General features: G+C 47.7%; 1 protein-coding gene and 1 pseudogene across 2 annotated transcripts in view; both read left to right on the top strand.

The window, feature by feature from the left end:
• Nucleotides 1-393: 393 nt before the first annotated feature.
• On the top strand, nucleotides 394-1991 carry LOC149747614 (uncharacterized; annotated as a pseudogene).
• Nucleotides 1992-2280: 289 nt separating this feature from the next.
• KCTD1 (potassium channel tetramerization domain containing 1) overlaps nucleotides 2281-17804 on the top strand; it is an 89437-nt gene continuing 73913 nt past the window's right edge. The window contains exon 1 of one of the 2 annotated variants that reach the window (XM_022586879.2): nucleotides 2281-2452. Coding sequence is in view for 1 of the 2 variants with exons in the window: in XM_022586878.3 (XP_022442586.2) it covers nucleotides 2801-4609 (1809 nt within the window). In the remaining variant the exon portion in view is untranslated. The other variant, XM_022586878.3, reaches the window with a different exon arrangement.

Here is a 17804-nt window from a genome sequence, read left to right as displayed (position 1 = left end):
GGAGGTTTGTCCTGGGAGCACAAAACCATTTTCTTTCCTGGAAATAAGTTGACGTCAACTGGGAGCTGTTTTTGGTTGCTTTGTTTCCCGGAGCGTCCAACCCAGCACACTGCCTTCGGCAAATTGCAAGCAATTCAAAGCAGCTCGCCCAGCAGGGAGGGGAATCGGGGAGGAGGGAGCGGGGGACCCCCGCCGCCTGCAGAAGTGGGGAGACCTGGGAAGCGGCTTCGCTCCTGGACTGGAATGCGGGTCCGAGTCCCCAGGCCGAGCCGGGAGCGCAGCCCTGAGCCAACGAGGCCCCTAGGTTCACTGCATCGGCGGTGAGGGCCGCCGGGGAGCAGCCCCTGGTAGGTAACTTGCCGGGCGCCCACCTGAATTCTCAGAACCGCTGAAATGCCCCGCCGGAGAGTTCCGGCGGCCCAAAAACCTGGGAACATCCCGGGACAAAGAGGCTTCCGGAAGTAGCCGGTGCTACTGGTGTGTGCCAACGCGGGCCCGCGTATGCGACTAACTTAGCTGCCTACTGCCTTGGGCTCCTTTCTACACATTTCCGGGGGACAATGTATTTTGAACAAAGCGGGCCGCACCTCCGGGACGATTCCCGAGGAATGCCACCTCCGGATTCCTCGCGTCCCGAGACTGTTATCTGCGGAGAGGAGGACGGATGAGAGCGTGTGTGTGTGTGTGTGTGTGTGTGTTTGTGTGTGTGTGTGTGTATGTCTTTCCCCGAAGAGCGGGAGAGGGCCCGCGAGGCAGGGACTTGCTCTAACTTGTTCACACCTAGCACGGTTTCCCCAAAGCTCGGCAACGTCCAGGGCCGAGGAGGAACACGGAGAGCGAGGACTCATCGCTGTGGAGACAGTCAACTCCCACTTAGACGCCCATGCGGCCCAGAGACCTACTCTTCCTTCCTTCCTTCCTTCCTTCCTTCCTTCCTTCCTTCCTTCCTTCCTTCCTTCCTTCCTTCCTTCCTCCCTCCCTCCCTCCCTTCCTTCCTCCCTTCCTTCTTACAAATAGACAGATGGGTTACTTTTGATGCGCAAAATTATAAACTGCCCTGAAAGCAAGACAGAGGGCCCCGGGGAGAGGGGGTCCTCGGGGGACCGGCAATTGACAAGACTCTCACAGCGGAACTGCTGAGAACTCGGACTCGGAAGGAAATCCGAGGACGCCCTCGAGGAGCTGGCGAGGCAGCCGCACAGGCTGGCCGGCTTGGGCCGCGCGCTGCTGGTACCTGACTCCGTAGGTTCCCCTAGCCCCAGGGACTCGGAGTTGACTAGCGCGCCGGGGGGACACTCAGGCTGCCCGAGGAGGAGAAAGTTAGAATACAGGGCGAAATCCGTAGGTGGCCGTGGCTGTACGTCCAAAGAAATCAGTCGAGGCCTCCGGAGGCTCTGGGGGCGCTGCCCCTGGGAGACCTGGAGGCGGTGACGAGGACGTGCCCGGAGCCTGGGCGCGCCGGGGGCGGGCCTTTGGCTGGAAGTGGGACAGTGTCTCCGATGGGAAAGCGGGACCCGGGCGAGCTCTTTGGCCGCCTTTCCAGTTTCGGAGGTGCCCGCCCCCGCGCGCCGAAGGCAGCGCAGCCCTGAGGGCAAACGAACGGCAGCTGGCAAACTTGGAACTAGAGCACGCTCGGGATCCCAATTGCCGGAATTGTGGCGGCGGCGGGGGCGGCCGAGACCCAAGTTCACTTTTTCCGCCCTCCTGCCCGACGGATCTTAGGGACCGGCATTGCTCGCTCCAACTAGGTGGAGCGCCTCGCCGGAGGGAGTTGTGTCAGTTTGCTCCGAGGCAGGAGGGCGGTGGCCTGGGCGAGTGGGGAGGGGTCCCTGGGGTCCCCAGCGCCTCTTCCCGCGTCTCCCCTCCCACCCGCCCCTCCCAGTCTTTCTTCCTCGCTCCTTCCCCAGGCTGACTGGACCGGCGCGGACTTGCCCCAGACCTACGGGGAGCGCCCCCGGTCTTTAATGACAGCTTAAAAGTGGCTGTTGGAAAAGTCGAAAGGGATGAGGCTGACGTGGGGCGTGTTTCGCTCCTTTGCAAGAGTCAGAAAGGGAGCTGGGAGCCTTGCGGCTGGCCGCAGGCCCCCGCGCCTCGCCCGCAGCAAGTAGGTGGGGGAGTCGGCCGGCAGCCCCATCCCGCTCCCAAGCCTCGCCCGCTGCGCCCTGGCCGCGGGCGCAGAGAGGGTGCGGGGCCCCGCCGTGCCTCCTCCACCCTACTCATTAACCTGCCTGCTCCGCTCCGCTCCGGGCGGCCCCAGACACAGGCTTCTCGAAGTAGCATCCGCGGCCCACCGGGTGCTGCCGCCTCCCGGAACCCCCGGCTCCGGGGGGCAATGAGGGGGCGGTGGAAGGGGCACTGCTCCTCGGGCATTACTTAGAGAAGCGGCCGCCCCTCCCTCCCGCCGGCCCTCCCTCTCTCTCTCGCCCGGGCCCGCGCGCCACTCAGCCAGAGGGTAAGTTGGGAGTGTTTCACCCCCACCGACAGCTCTCCCTCCCCTTCCTTTTTTTCCCTTCAAAGTTTTCTTCGGAGTGGGGAGAGAGGTGGGGGAGGAAGAGGGTCCAGCCAGCCTCGGTCCTTACGCTCTCCCTGTCTAATTTACCCCCCGCCTCCCTACCCCTCCATCCCCTGCGCGCCGCTGCCCCTCCGGAGCAGCGCTCCGAACTGACAATTGGAGCGCGGCTCCTTTAAGAGCCCGGCTTTGCCTCCCGGTAGCTGAAGGTCATTAAACACAAAAGCTCTCAGCGCTGCGGTCCAATATAGCGCATGCGCCCTGCCCGAGGACTGGCAGAGAGACGGCAATATGGCGAGAATGCCTGGCAGCGGGGACTGTAACACCAGCGCGGGCGGCAGCGCCAGTGCCGCCGCCGCCGCCGCCGAGAACAATGGGGAGCGGGGCGAGGGCGAGCGCGGTGCGGGGGGCCGAGGCCGCCGCCACGGCCGCCCGCACTACTGCAGCGCGGGCGAGGAGGAGGAGGAAGAGGAGGAGGAGGACGAGATCCAGGAGGTGCAGATAACGGGGGACGAGGAGGAGGACGGAGGTGGGGGGCTGGAGGAGGAGGAGGAGGAGGAAGAGGAGGAGGAAGAGATGGGTCTGGACTGGGACGAGCCCCTGGAGCCCGAGGACTCGGCCGGGGAGGAGCTGGAGCCGGAGCCGGTCCATATGATCAATATGGACCAGAGCGCCGCGCTGGAGCCCGAGGCGCCGCCGCGGCTGCTGGCGCCCCGGGCCCGCGGCGGGCCGCCTGGGGACGGCGCCGAGCTGGACCCCGACGTGCTGCAGCGCCCCGAGCGGGCCCGGCTGAGCGAGAACACCCGGCTGGCCACCCGCTACGCCGTGCGCATCTTCCGGGAGTACCTGAGCGAGAAGGCGCAGAGCCCGGACTTCGAGACCATGGACAAGGGGGCGCTGTGCCGCGTGCTGCGCTCTTTCTACGCCGAGGCCCGCTCCAAGAGCGGCCAGCTCTACAGCAAGTCGTCGCTCATAAGCATCCGCAGCTCCCTCAACCGCTACCTCAACGAGCCCCCGTACTGCCGCACGCTCGACCTCACCAAGGACCCGGAGCTGCGCAGCGCTAACCTGACGCTGGCCGCGGTCATCCGCAAGCTTGAGGAGCAGGGCGCCGGGCCGGTGGTGCAGAAGCAAGCCATCACGCGCGCCGACCTGCGCAAGCTCTACACCTCCAGCGTCTTCAGCACCAACACGCCCTTCGGGCTGCTCAACAAGGTCTGGTTCGAGACGTGCATGTACTTCTGCACGCGCGGCCGCGAGAACCAGCGCGAGCTGGAGGAGGACTCCTTCGGGCTGGCCATGGACGAGGACGGCCGCAAGTTCGTCTACTTCAAGTCCCTCGGGCCCTACCACAAGTCGCGCTCGTCGTCGTGGAGCAAGAAGCGCGCCGAGAGCAGCGACGAGGAGAACTTGCCGCGCATGTACGAGACGGGCACCGAGTTCTGCCCCTACGCCAGCTTCGTCAAGTACCTGTCGAAGCGCAACCCCCTCTGCAAGGCGTTCTTCCAGCGGCCCCGGGACCACTGCAGCGAGGGCGATGTGACCTGGTACGAGAACAAAGCCATCGGCAAGAACTTGCTGGGCACCAGGATGCAGATGCTGTCCAAGGCGGCCAAGCTCTCCAAGACCTACACCAACCACTGCATCGGCGCCGTCTCCATCGCCACGCTCAACAGCATCGCGGGCATCGGCACCAAACTGGGCTCGCCCGCCCCGCAGGGCTGCTACGCCGAGGCTCTGAACGGGGCGGCTCGCCACCACTCCCCCCATCCCCCCACCCATCCCTCTCACCACCACCGCCCCCAGCCGCCCTCGCTGGGGAACACCTATATCCTCCCCAGAGACAGCCAGGTCGGGCCCGACGTGAAATCGGAGGCTGCGCCCAAGCGCGCCCTGTACGAGTCCGTGTTCGGGTCGGGGGAAATCTGCGGCCCCTCTTCCCCTAAAAGACTTTGTATCCGCCCCTCCTCGGAGCCTGTGGATGCGGTGGTGGTGGTTTCCGTGAAACACGACCCCCTGCCTCTTCTTCCAGAAGCCAATGGGCACAGAAGCACCAATTCTCCCACAGTAGTTTCACCTGCTATTGTTTCCCCCACCCAGGTAACCAAACCAAACTCTATGCATGAAATGTTTCTCTGGTACCACTTCGAGACTAACTTGTGCTAACTCAGGTCTGGGTTGGGGGGAAGTTTTTCAAAGTAGCAAATATGCTGAGTCGGATTTGATTTCACCCTTAGAAGCTTAACTCTCTTGATGCTTTTCAGGACAGTTTACACCTAACCTTAAAGGCTGTGAGAGGGCAAGCTACCTAACAATCCCTGCTGCGCAGTAACGCTGAAAACGTCAAAGTTCTCAGAACAAAAGGGTCAGCTCAACCCTCGCAGCCTCTCTCCACTGAATGCCTGAGTTTATAAGGCAAAGAGTGCAGGAATACTGTGCATATAAATGAAGCAGTTACTTAAAATATCTTTGAATAAAGTAACCATTAAAATACTGTATGACATATTCGCCCTAACTTATGAAGGTAGAAAAAGTTATAAATTATTTAAAAAGAAAACATGCCAATCCTACTTACTGTAAAGGGGCGGGTTTTGGAGAGACTGGCGGTTGAGTGCCAGTTTATACAATAAGGTGTAGTTGAATGTAAAGCAACATTTGGGATGTAGTTTTCATAAACGAAAGTCACTTGTTAAAGTTATGGAAAGGTAGTATCTCCACTGCCAGCCAGGCTCCCAACTGGAGTGTGCCCCATGGTGCCCAGCAGAGTGGGCACTGAAACATTGCTGTCTTTCCTGGCACCATGGAGCTCTCTGTCTAGGGGGCAGATAAGTGGTGGGAAGATAGACTACTGAGATAACAACACAGTAGAGTGGAAAGAACACCAAAGTAAGAGTGCTAGCCCAGAAGCTGAGCCACCTTGGGCAAGTCAGTTCACCTCTCTGGACTTCAGTATCCTCAACAAAGATAAGGAAACTTTTCACACAAAAATTATTTATTTCTAAGCACTTAGAATTCTGGGTGGAGACTGGGGATTCGATTGGATGCTTGTCTTATTATTTTTCCTGGAGGAATATATTCATATTATTAAAACTGTATTCATCTTGTGGGTACTGTGCTGTAGGAGCCAGAAAGCAGAGGTCCTTGGGGACTCTGCTCTATTTTCCAGGCAGGAGTAGCCACAGGGGGTTTTACAGCTTTGCCCTCCCTGCCATCAAGCAGAAGTAGGAATTTCAGCTCTAAGTTTGGAGGTGTAGTGCAGGTCTTTTCAAGGAACAGATGTCAGGTACCTCTGTGCTTTTTCCAAAGTGGAAATTCCAGTTCTGGACACACTGACCCTTTCACACGTTTACTTGCTAATCAGCTAAGCCTCAAGGCCAACCGAGAAAGGGGCTGTGAAAGGTACTATAAACACCAAAGCTCTCTAAAATACACGAGACCAGAGGCTGACGTGTCTTTCTGCACTTGTAGCGTGCACCGTAGTTTCTGACAGACCGGGAGGTGGTTGTAGGGCGTTGTAAGGATGGACAGGAGAGTTCTTTCTCCTCTTCGGAGAATTTGGGTTTGCTTTTTCTTTGAAAGCAGAAATAAACGATCACATTCTTCTGATAAAGTAAAAACCCTTAAGATGCCCTGGTTTCAAGTAGCACCTGATTTATTAAGAGTTAAAAGCCTAAGAGAGTTTATTAAAGTATCTATCTGCTTGAATTTAACAATGAAGCAGTTTGTCCCCTGGCATTTGTCTACTGGTTTCTTGACACCAGTGTCACATAGAATAATGACATGAGATCCATGAAAGATTAGGGGGGCTTGTTTAGTTGGTTTGGTTTTGTTCTAAGAATTGCAGTCACTCTGTCACAGTCTTTCATTTTAACTGAGTGAGATAAATCATTTCTGTAAACCTGAACACTGATTCTTTTAGTCTTGAGTGATTGTCAGGTAACTCCCAGGTTAAATGTAGATTTGAGGGTCCATATGTTGGTTATGTTATCATTATGCCTCTCAAACAGTATCTTAGCTAAGTCTCTTGCAGTTAAAACGCTACAAAAAGTTGCCCTCTTTGCTTTCACTAATGTTAGAGTGAACATTTTTTTTATCAGCCTTAAGAAGTTTAAGGGAACTCTTTAGTAACTCCTGTAGAACTCACTTTATGAAGTCTGAGCATTCTAAGTATGAAACAGGTGTTTAATTTAAGTACAAAGCTGATATTAAACTTTTTCCTCCTGTATTTACTAAAATCACTGTTGAGGTTCAGGGCATTTCCTGGGGATTAAGGACTGGCTGGGGTTACTGACCGGAGGCTTTGCTTTAGGTCGGCAACTCCTTTGGCTGGTCATTAATCCCCAGGAAATGCCCTGTGTACCTCGAACTTCGGTCATTATCACTTAATTATAAACATAGGCTGTCTAACTTTAATACAGGCTAGACCCTCATCAAGTGGAGTGGCGCTGAATTCCACTAAGGACCACTTGATGCCACAGTCCCCCCCTGATGTTTGATTCTTTTGTAACATTGCAAGTTTCTCAAAAAAATGAAGAGCCTGTTACTATCAATGCATTTACTGTTTTTACTTCTTGAGGGTGTTCATAAGTGTATCACTTATGGGACTGGTTGAAAAATGAATGCACTCAAGGATTAATGAAGATTATGGAATTTGTGATGTTTTCACTCATGTGAAGTGCCTGGTTTTAGTTGGTTTTGGAGTGGGTGGAGGGCTTGGTGGTTGTGTTGGTTACCTTAACTGGTTCATTCATGAATTCTCTTGAAGGTCTGTATTCAAAGTAAGGGATGGTTTTAGTTCCCTCCCCTCCCCACCCAAGGCTGTTGTGATTTAAGATGATCCAGTTACTAGTACAACATCTAGCTCCCAGGTGGAGATAACGTGGTATTTAAAGGCTTAGCACGTCCCATATCCTACCTGTTCATAGCTGTTCTCTTTGCATGAAAATGCAGCATTTTTCCTGCCTCAGTCAACAGTACTCCAGCCTAGGTGGGATGATAGAGATCTGTAACTTTAGTCTTTATCATTTACAGAAAAAAGAATACTAGTAGGAGTTTAGATTCTAAATATCATAGTTTTGTTGCTAAAGCTTTTATGGACTGTACCTTTCTTGGTACCAAACGAAAATGTGAAAATTAGCTCCCTAAAGTATACTTGGCAGCATTCGTAAGCTTGTGACAAAGGTGCCTTCAGTTGGAGCTACTTGACCCTAACCCCGATTACTTCCAGAAATACTTTTAAGGAATTCTGTAAGTAGGAAACCTGTTAGTGGAGAGATTCTGGGGTTGGTGGTGCACGTCCAGTGTTTCTGTTTCATCGACTTCACTAGGGGCCAGAGTCTGTCCTTAGAGTCTCCAAGATGAAAATTAGAGCAGCTTCCCTGTGAGGCACGCCCAGTGGTTCATGACCTTGCCTTTGAAGAAGCCGGATACTAATAGCACTTGGGAAACCAGTCTTCATTCAGGTGCTGTCTTGTGGGAAGGGAGAAGGAATATTCATTCTATCTACTTACTAGAAAAAACATGCATTTTCTGTATTATTGAAATTATCACCAAAATCTTATTTTGAATTTGGAGACTAGGCGGGAGGGATACACTTTTTTTTTTTTCTTAAAGATGGAATCAAACTTCTGTAAACGTGACAGAAGAGTGTGTTTAACAGCTATGGCAATTATGGGTTATCTGGAGCAATTAGGATTAACCACCTTGTTTAAAATGGGTATTTTCCTGATTTTTAATAATATTTTGTGGCTGTATTATTTTTTCTGATGCAGGAATGTTTGCTCTCCTTTACAGAAAGTTCAAATTGGTGAAGAAACTAAATGGCATTAACATAAGTGTGGAACTTTTTTCATTCATTCAGGAAACAATTACTGAGCACTTACTATTTTGGCTTGGGTACCAGGAATCTTTATAAACTAATCATTTTCCACTTGGCAAGTAGTCTCATTGGCAAGATTTTGGCCTCATTAAATATTAAAACGAGATTAAAATAAAGAAGGTTAAAAGGTGACGAAAGAAATCTGTAGTTTTACTCTTGCATATTCATATTGCAGTGAGTACTCAGGTGTATTATTTTAAATTGATATGAACCTACATATATGTCAGCTCACTATCTATCATATCTGATCCAGGAAATAGAAAGAGAAGTATTTGCCACCAAAGGAGAAAGTGGATGCCATTCATCTCGAACGTAAACCCTGATTTAAAATCTGGTTCCCCTAACAAATGTCACCTATAAGGGCATCCTCTCGTCATTGTAGATGGATTTCAAGCAAGAAGAGCCCCTTTTTCAAATAGGACTGTGAGTTGTGTGTGAGACCCCTTAGGTTTTCACCTTGATTTAGGCCAAAGCTCCACTTCAGTGATTTAATAAAAAGTTCACTTTCAAGTTATCTTTTGGCATCTCCACTGCCACTTCAAAAGCAGAATCGATATAGGAGTTGCTTTGTGGTTACGTATGTTGAAAATCTTAGGACCAGACATAAACTAGTAATCTAGAACTTTTATTTCTAGAACGTATTTTACTTCTCTTGATTGATCATTCACTGCATTGTACCAATTAGTCAGGATGCTATTTGAAAGACTTCTTTGGAGAATTTAGATAGGGGATAGGTAGTGGGAATTAATTGGTCCAAAAAGGGAGATTGATTGACTTTGATAAATGAAAATGAAAGAAAATGGAGCTTTAGAATTTGAAACCTTGTGCTGATAAACATTTTTATTTAACACTAGTAATATTCTAAAGAAGCTGAATTTAGCTCAACCATTGTTTTTTGTTGCTGTTTTTCTTGGCCCCACTGCAGGGCATGCAGAATCTTAGTTCCCTGACCAGGGATGGAACCGTGCCCCCTGCAGTGGGAGCAAGGAGTCTTAACCACTGGACTGCCAGGGAAGTCCCTCAGCTCAACCATTGTTACCTGAACCTCTCGCTACCTGCTAAGTAGTGCCAAGAGGAACAGGATTCAGTTTTTGCCCTCGGTCAGGGTTTGCAGAGGACGGGCTTCCAAGCTAAAGTGATTCTCTGTTTGATGCATGAACATCACAAGGGAAACAGATGAACTTGTCAAGTTTTAGGCCCTTTGGGTTTCCAGATCTGTGAAAGTTTCTCTTTGCCTTCTCTTTCAAGAGAGGATGGTCTCTGAATGGTGTCAAGTCTTTATAACAGAGATTGAGCTTCTGTATGGTCTAGAAATAAATGGGCATTTAAGCCATTCAGGATATCTCGCTAATATCCCCTATGGGCTGAGATTGAACCTGCATGTGAGGGGCTATTACCTAGTGCCCATGGCTGTGAACTAGACACTGGACCCCAGCACGTCCTGTCAGACTACAGGAGGCCCAACCTAATTAGATGTGTTTTAAGTTTTCAGTAATTCTGTTCAACACTTTTTTTTTTTACTGTCAGACTTTCTTCCTTTCAGCTTTTGCTATAACAATCTGACGGAGCCTTTTTTTCCTTAAAAAAAAAAGATCCATTTATATCTGACAGCAAACTTTCCTTTGTGACTGAATTTTTTTTTTTTATTCATATCCTATCCTAAATTTGTCCGCATCTTGGGTCACAGAATTTTCAAAACAAATGGAAGTGGGAACCATCTTCCAGTATTGGAAGGCCAGAGTGTCTGAGCTTTAATTGTAGTTTTTGTCACAGCAGTTTGCTCTCGGGCAGCTTTGCAAACCCCAGTGGGAACTTCCTTTTTCTGGAAACCCACTACTTTCTGAGATTTGTGATTTGTGTTTAGCAACTGGAAACAGTTCAGCTCTTGTGGGCCCTCCAGGTAGTTAGTTCGATTGTTTTTAATATGGGGGGAGGGGAGCGAAGGGGGAGGGGAGCGGGGGGGGGGAGAGGGTGCGGTGGGGGGGAGTACAGGGAAGTCCCACAGGCGTGAAGGAGCGGGGATGGGGGGGCGGTAAGGGTCTCCTGTGTCGAGTCCATTTCTGGAACCCTGGGAAACTGCGGGAACCTGGGGAGGCCTTGGAGGGAAGCCCCGGGCACCATCCAGGGCCACTCAGTTCTTCCCCCATCACCAGCCCCATCTCCACCTGAGTATAGACATTTGAAACTAATCTTTGTAATGCAAGCCTTTCCTGGGAGTGTCTAGACTCCTTCACACCCTGAATTACTGCTTTCCCCTGATCACCTGGCAGTGAACCCTGGCAGATGGGCGGTTTGATCCGGTCTGTAAGGAAGGAGGCAAAAATGTGCTACCTACAAAGGGCTGACAGATTTAAGAGAGGTTAGGCTGTAGGCTTCTGGGAAGAAAGAGGAATTTGGAAAGGAATGCTGGAGAATGACAGAGATAAGTGTTGCTTCCTTTGTGATTAATTGGGTTACCGAATGTCAAGACTAGTTTGGAAGCTTGTAATTATCAATTTCTAGTTTTAACTACATGTCCCCAGTCCAGGGTAACTCACCCGGTTCAGCCCGCGGTCTCACCACTCAGTCCCCATCCTTCCTCTCTTAACACAAGACAAAGGGAACTGTTATTTTTAGCACCGGGTCCCATAAGGGCTCTTTCCACCACGTTTCTTAAGCTTGTGGATTAGTTTTGATACCTAAACTTGCTGTGGCTTTTGCCATGTAGTTTTTGGTTTGGGGGTTTTTTTGGCTGCGGCGTGTCAGGCAAGATCTTAGTTCCCCAACCAGGGATCGAACCCGCACCCCCTGCATTGGAAGCGTGGTCTTAACCACTGGACTGCCCGGGAAGGCCCTGCCATGTGGTTGTTAAGGAACTTACACAGGTGAACTGTTTCACCATCCTGGCTTCTTCACTGATCTGGGTCAGGGAATGGACATTTGGACCAGATCCACGCAGGAGTGAAGGGAGGGAGTGTGTGGCCCCGAGGCTTCCACTTTACTGGGCTGCAGTCCAGAGACAAACGTGATTCCCTCCTTGAAGAGTCTGATGTCAACTGTCCCAGCCTCTAACTGACTCTGTAGTTAGGAAGTAGAATGTCATCATGAATAATAGCCAAGACGAACAGAGGGCTTTAAAGTGGTCCCCCGACTGGCAGCCTCTGCATCGCTCAGGAGCAGTGGGCTACTTGGTCTCCTTTAATCCTCACACAGTCCTTCAAGGAGTTATGGTTATTACTTCCATTTTACAAAGGAGGAGTCTGTTAATAGATGTTGACAATTTACTGAAGGTCCAACCACTGGTTAGTGACTATGCTGGGATTTGAGTCCAGAACTGTCAGATTTCAGAGTCTGCTTTTAAAACCATGGTCTGTTGATTCCAAAATTCTTAGCTGTTCAAATAAAAGAATCCATTAAAGAGAAGATGATATAACATTAGATTCATATCACTGCCTGAGGTGCTTTCCTGGAGCAACTTAAGAAGAGCGAACTTGTTAAAATACAGCAAAAAAAAATTGGGAACACAGAAGAATATTTCCAGTGCTTAACATGCTTCCATTTTGCTGTGTGTGGTCCCAGCCTCTGACGAGTCTGGGGACAGTTATCAGCCTCTTTTGAGAAGCCCCATCACATAGAACATGTTAAGAGTAGACTCCAGGGCCAGACTGCCGGGGCCAAAGCTCAGCTCTGCCCAGAACCAACCTGGTCTTCAGTTTCCTCCTGGGTCAGATGGGGACATTGGTCATACTCACCTCCTAGGGTCGTCAGCGTTAAATGAATTACTGTTTAAGAAGTGCTTAAAACAGGTGTGCTCGATGAACATTTTCTATCATTTTATTATCTTAGCACAGAATGTTTGACGTATGAAAAACGGCTGATCGTGCTCATAAAGTCCCAGTCTCCGTCTTCAGTGTTTCTCTTGTGAATAGGTCGTCCAGGTGCTGTGCAGGGGCCTTTCTGCCGTGTCTCCTTCTGGGGTGTCTGTTGCCTTGGGCCAGTAGCACCCCCTCTGGGCTCCTAGGAGATGGGCAGTCTCAGGAGGCCTCTGGCAGTGTGGCTCACCCAGGCCCCCTCCCTCTCACTGTCACCTCAGACAGCCCATCCAGGTGGATGCTTTACACCAAAGCTGGTTTTTCTCCCCTCTACTTTCCTTTGATACTCAGCTCCACAGCTTCTTCTAAGTTTGTTCTGCAGACCCTTCCCATTGCTAGAGGGGGTAGGAGGCACTCTCTGAGGGGCATAATTGCTGCCCAAACTCCAGGGGATTCACAAAAGTTGGCTTACAAGGAGATTGACAGCTTTTCACAAGAGTAAATTTTATTTGGAATGGTTTGGGATTAGGGGAGCAGTCATAATACTGGGGTTCTTAAAACATCATGAAGGTCGTCATGGCAATGACTTTAGTAAATTTTTTGGGGGGGTGTAATTCAGATTGTATTGCTTATTATGTCATTCCATACAACTTTAAGTAAACAGACGTTGAGAAAATATACTGGAAGTATTAAACAGGTGATGGCAATATTGATGAGAATGTTCAAGTGTTTTACATAAGGTAGTAAGAGGCACCGCTGCCACTGTCACCCCCCCTCCGAAATTTGTACATTTCGTATAAAAAGAGTAAAAATAGTTCAATGGCATTTAACTAGCATTATTCTTTGTAATGACTTTCTTAAATTTTAATTCCAGTATTCTAGAAGTAGGGCCTGTATTTGGCTAGATCTTCTGGTATATTGTTTGCATTTCCCTAATGCATAATTGGATTATAATTTTCTAATTCTTTTTTTTAAAATTTTCTAATTCTTGACTTCTGTCTTGGAGACTATATAAAATCAGTAGAAGTTTTACTTGAAGTTGATGTGTACTAATATATGCTCTGAATAGGCTGCAGAATCAGGGTAACTGGATGGTGTTCTGATGCAGCATTGCTGACCAGTTAATGACCTCTTCTGACTTGTTCTTAATTTGACAAAGCGAGCACTCGTATAAAATAGAAACGATGGCTGTGATGATGCAGGGATCTGTCACCTCTAATTTAGTTTGCTTTTCAAATAATCACAGGATTCAGCCACCATATTCCCAGTAGTATAAGTCTGTGGGTTTGAGAATTATATTAAATAAATTAATAATAGCTTTAATTAATAATTCTATTAATTTCATTAAGCCAGCTCATCTGGAATGTTGGTTTCTATTTTGTGACATTTTTTTCTGACAAAGTTATATATAAAGAGATTTTAGATATTTTCTTTCCATCTTGAACAAATATCTCATTGTTTTTTACTCCAGAAAAAAAGAGACTGGCAGAAAATTTATTTTACAGTGGAAAGCATGTTGCTGCAGAAACACACAGACCTAAATAAAAGTGTAACAAGAATATTAGAAAACGGATTATGCTAGCTTCATTCTCTTTTCTTCTCAATGTGGTGTTCATTCACACGTTGAATTTTTATAATTAACAGTAGGATATTCATAGTGCTGGTGATTTCACTATTTTCAGGATTATTTTACGGGTGGGGTGGTAAAGTTCAAGGTATGTTTCTCGGGTTTATGTTTTTAAACTTATGAAGAGGGCTTCCCTGGTGGCGCAGTGGTTGAGAGTCCGCCTGCCTATGCAGGGGATGCGGGTTCGTGCCCGGGTCTGGGAAGATCCCACATGCACAGAGCGGCTGGGCCCGTGAGCCATGGCCGCTGAGCCTGCGCGTCTGGAGCCTGTGCTCCGCAACGGGAGAGGCCACAGCAGTGAGAGGCCCGTGTACCGCAAAAAAAAAGAAGAGGATCATGGAATCCTAGATCCTATTCATAGTATTTAACTACTATCTCAAGTGATGTATTTTAGAACCACCTCTTGGGATGTGAGTGGTGATCTGAGAAAAGTCAAGATGAAGGAGACTGCTGCTATACAGAAAAACTCTGAAAATAGGATTCATTTATTGAGCACTTACTGTGTGCAAGGGCAGGAATTTGGAGGTAAAGAATAACTTAGAAATAGTTAAGAGAAGATGCTGGAGAAACGACAGTGGCAATACCTGGGGCAAGTCAGAAGGAGGACCCAATGGAGAGGATGAGGTTCTTGTACCATCTAATGACTGTTCACAAGTAAAGCCTGGGTAGTAAGCAGTGTGTATTACTTTCTAAGAAATGGGACCGAAGGTGGCCCGACCAAACTGAAAGACTAAACATTTAAGCCTTAAAAGTGTGTGAAGAGAAAATGTAAAAACTCAGAAGAAATAAAATCTTGCCTTGTCAAAATGTAAGCCTTTTCCTTGCTGTGACATTGATCTCTCTTGGGAAGGCCTTAGTATACTATTTTAGATGTCCCAGCACGACGTAGGCTGCCACATCTCTCTCCGTATCAGCCCCTCTAAATGTTCACCCTGTGTTAATCCACGTGTTTTAAGACTGAGTATTTATGCAATAACCCAAAGAAATTCAGAACTGGTACTGTGTCCTAGTTTACATTTCAGTTCCAGCTCTTTGAATTACTAAAGCCTGGCTCCTTTGGTACCCAGCAGTATTTCTTTCACATCTTGAGTCCGGGACCATACAATGAGTAATCAATTACTAAGGTACATGAGAATAGTGCTTAACGATTTGCAAATGGCTTTCTTGTATGTGACTTGATTCTAAGGAAGCTTTGCAGGGCCCTTTGTAGTGTCAGTACTGGGTTAGATAGATGGTGCTGACATAGATAAACTCCTTGTCCTTGGAGGACTCAGTCTCGTGGAGGGGGCAGACAAGTAACCTGAAAGATAAACTCCGATGTGTGATAACTCCTGTGATACTCTGTACACACAGTATAAGCAAGCTGAAGGGGGAGGGGAGGCACTGTGATTATACCCATCCTAGGTGAGAAAAACTGACCCTCAGAGAGGTTAGGCAGTTTCTCAAGTTCACCTCACCACTGAGGAGTGAAGTTCCAAGTCCAGGTCCAGGGCTCTTATACAGTGCTACTTTGGGGGCTGTCATTTATAGCTGAAGTTTTGTTTTGTTGGTTTTTTTGGCTGCACTGTGTGGCTTGTGGGATCCTAGTTCCCCAACCAGGGATTGAGCCCGCACCCTCGGCAGTGAGGGCACAGAGCCCTAACCACTGGACCGCCAGGGAATTCCCTAGCTGAAGTTATAAAAGCAGTGCAGTTAGGCATTAAAGAAAGAAAGAAAAGAAAAGGACCCTGAAGCACAAGCGTGTAGATGGATGTGTCTTTTAAAAACTAAAAGGCTTAATGTGATTTTCATGCTTTTGGTATTTTAGGAAAATCCAAGGGAACATTCTGGATTAGGGTGAAATAGAATGGCCCAGCACAGGCTCCAGACGTCAGTGGCTGACAGCTGTAGCCAGACTGACTGGGGGATCTTTCCTTACAGTGAAGCCCAAGCTCCTGGAACCCTTTCTGCAAGTGGTTGAGGGCTGACCCCCACGGGGAGCTGCGCGGTTCCGTCTGATCCCTGACTGGTTGGCAGTTGGAAGACCAGCTCCCCAAGGCCTTCAGTCTTTCCCACTTCAGCCAGAGCACTTAATTAAACAAAAAGTGGACACAGCTCTGATGCAGGTATAGCTAGTAAAAAGAACCAATAAAAATGACAGTGAAGTGCCCGCCAAATGGAAGATGTTAATGATACTAAGGCGCTTCATGGGGCAAGTCTGTACCTCTTGGCACAGGACGACAGGCTGCCCACGGAGGCTATTCCTCACAGCGGCCCTTGGCCGCCAGCTCCCACCCAGACTGCACAGGCGAGCTGCCCGGGCTCTGCCGACCTGGGGCCACCCGACTTCTCCCTGCAGGAACATCACTGGGAAGTGACCACCACTGACATGTAGCCCTTTTCGCTGGTGACAGCAGATAACACAAGGTTTCAAGGATACTTTTGTGACACGGGAGCAAAAAGGAGACAGGGAAAAGGCACAGGATCAGAAAAGTAAAGGGGAGGGAAGTAGCCAAGGTACCTCCAAGCTTACTGGACATTTGGAGCAAACTCAGCATTCTCATCAGTTCTAATTAGACTTACCAAAGGGCAGACCAAGTTAAAGCTAAGAGAACAATAACTCTGAATTACCCTTGGGCAAGTTACTTAGTTTCCCAGCTGTTAGATGGGAAGAATGGGAATCCATTTGTTCCTCGGTATCCTTGGAGAATTGGTTCCAGGACCCCTGCAGATGTTCAAGTCCCGTATGTAAAATGCTGTAGTATTTGCATATAACCTGCACACACCCTCCCTTATACATTAAATCATCTCTGGGTTACTTATAATACATAATACCACGTAAATGCCATGTAAGTAGTTGTAAATACAATGTATTGTTATAGTTATAAACACAAATACTATTATAAATACAGTGTAAATGTTATGTAAATAATTGCTGGTGCATGGCAAATTCAAGTTTTGCCTTTTGGAAGTTTCTGAAATGATTTTCCAGTATTTTCGGTCTGCGGTTTGTTGAAACTGTGGATGTAGAACCCATGGATATGGAGGGCTGACTGCACTCCAGTTGTGAGTGGAAAAAGCCCATAGTAAGTGCTCAATAACTGAGAGCTTTAAAAAATTTCAGTTGGTTAGAGATTGCTGACAGGCTAGAGGAAAAGCAGAGGGATTGTATACAATTTCCAGCTGATCCTCAATATTCTCTTTTAAAGCTAAGACAGTGGATCCAAAAAAAAAAAAAACCCACAAAATATTTATAAACACAGGTGATAGAATGGAAATATGCAAAGAAACCAGCTGGAGGACCCACATCTATGATAAGAACAAAATAACAATAACCAAAAGGCAAATAATAAAAGAGAAAAATGCGTATTAAATTCTAGGTATCCCTGTTTGAGCCAGTGTATAACTCACTGAAGTATAAAAATAAAATTAAATCTGCAAGCTTTTATTCTCTCCTTTATACCATGAAGAGGTTAATTTAAATATATATAAAATGTTTAACAGATTAATTTTGGACTACCTTTTAAGTAGATCTTAGAAAAAAGTTGAAATGACTTACAAGTATTGACAATATGTCTTCAGTGTTCAATAAAATTATCCATCTCATTAAAAAATACACAATTTGATTTCTTTTAATTATAAGCAGTAAATTTATAGAAATTGATCTCTTTTTATTTATAATTTTCATTAGAGTGTCATGATTCCAGTAAAGTATATTCAAAATTGATTTGAATAAACAAAATACCTTAATCGTATAGAATATGCAACTGAGATCTTTTAAACTTTTATCATTAAAAACAATACATGTGACCAGATGATAAATTGCAGGTTTTGTTTTTTGTTTTTTTTAATAATAGTTTTAAAAACATTCTCATGGCCACTTTACAACCAGAAAATATCTCATCCAGATACAATAAAGAATATGAAACTTTCTGGCAAGTATTAAATAGAACAGTGGCACTCTTTGTGTCAAAGTGCTAATTTGAGAGAGATTATGTCATGCTTTTAACTCTCTTTTCC

Source organism: Delphinapterus leucas, chromosome 14 (assembly GCF_059928025.1).
Source record: "Delphinapterus leucas isolate spDelLeu-1000000601 "Yukka" chromosome 14, BTC_Dleu_Yukka2, whole genome shotgun sequence".
Lineage (NCBI taxonomy): Eukaryota > Metazoa > Chordata > Mammalia > Artiodactyla > Monodontidae > Delphinapterus > Delphinapterus leucas.
Note: the sequence above shows the minus strand (reverse complement) of the source record. Positions and strands in the feature narration are given on the sequence as shown.